The sequence below is a fragment of the Octopus bimaculoides genome, unplaced genomic scaffold (genome assembly GCF_001194135.2).
Source record: "Octopus bimaculoides isolate UCB-OBI-ISO-001 unplaced genomic scaffold, ASM119413v2 Scaffold_120956, whole genome shotgun sequence".
NCBI lineage: Eukaryota > Metazoa > Mollusca > Cephalopoda > Octopoda > Octopodidae > Octopus > Octopus bimaculoides.
Window position 1 is genome coordinate 18,192 of NW_026332636.1, and position 971 is coordinate 19,162.

At 39.0% G+C, this 971-nt stretch overlaps 1 protein-coding gene across 1 annotated transcript in view; it reads right to left on the reverse strand.

Moving 5' to 3' along the window:
• Positions 1-228: 228 nt before the first annotated feature.
• LOC106880400 (uncharacterized) overlaps positions 229-971 on the reverse strand; it is a 4,563-nt gene continuing 3,820 nt past the window's right edge. The window contains exon 5 of the mRNA XM_014930317.1: positions 229-658. Within this exon, the coding sequence (XP_014785803.1) occupies positions 609-658 (50 nt within the window). The 3' untranslated portion in view covers positions 229-608. The remainder of the gene's footprint in view (positions 659-971) is intronic.

The following is a 971-nucleotide window of genomic DNA, read 5'->3' on the forward strand; positions in this document are numbered from 1 at the left end:
CGGAGCCTCGTGGAGCTTTAGGTGTTTTTGCTCAATAAACACTCACAACGCCCGGTCTGGGAATCGAAACCGCGATCCGATGACCGCGAGTCCGCTGCCCTAACCACTGGGCCATTGCGCCTCCGCAGAAATATGACAGACGAATTTTTTTCTCAGATAAAAATGTTTTATTTAACAACAATAAAAAGAGTAACTGAGTTACAGAGAAAAGAGTACAACGGTAAAGAAACTAGAAAGAATAGTTATTCTTTGGGATATTAAATTCGGAAATATTTCGTTCAAAAATATTACATTCGTGCGCCATAGAGTGTTTCAGAAAAGCATATTAAACACATGACAGAAAAATATGTGAATGCGTGTGTGTGTGTGTGTGTGGACTTTGGGTGGCGGTGGGGTGAAATATCTTGCATTTCCGAGTTAAACAGCGATATATGCTAATGAAGGATAAACTCTGAAATAAAGTATTTAGCAAGACATCTTTCTTTATATTGTAAAATAGATTGAAGCGCCCTCTTTAAGATTTTGACGAACGTGCCAGAGAGTTAACAGTATGTATGTATGTATGTATGTATGTAAAAATATGCAATTTCTGGAATTGCATATGTACTCTATTTTAAAAGTACCGAGAAGACCAGTCGTGAGTAACTCCACTGCACCTCTGAAAAAGAGGAAAGGATAAATTTGTTAAAAATTAACTCAATGACCACACGCGTATCTCTATCTATAAATGTATGTACATATATATATATTATTATATTTTATTTCTTCATTGCCCACAAGGGGCTAAACATAGAGAAGGGGCAAACAAGGACAGACAAACGGATTAAGTCGATTACATCGACCCCAGTGCGTAACTGGTACTTAATTTATCGATCTCCGAAAGGATGAAAGGCAAAGTTGACCTCGGCGGAATTTGAGCTCAGAACGTAACGGCAGCATTTCGCCCGGCGCGCTAACGTTTCTGCCAGCTC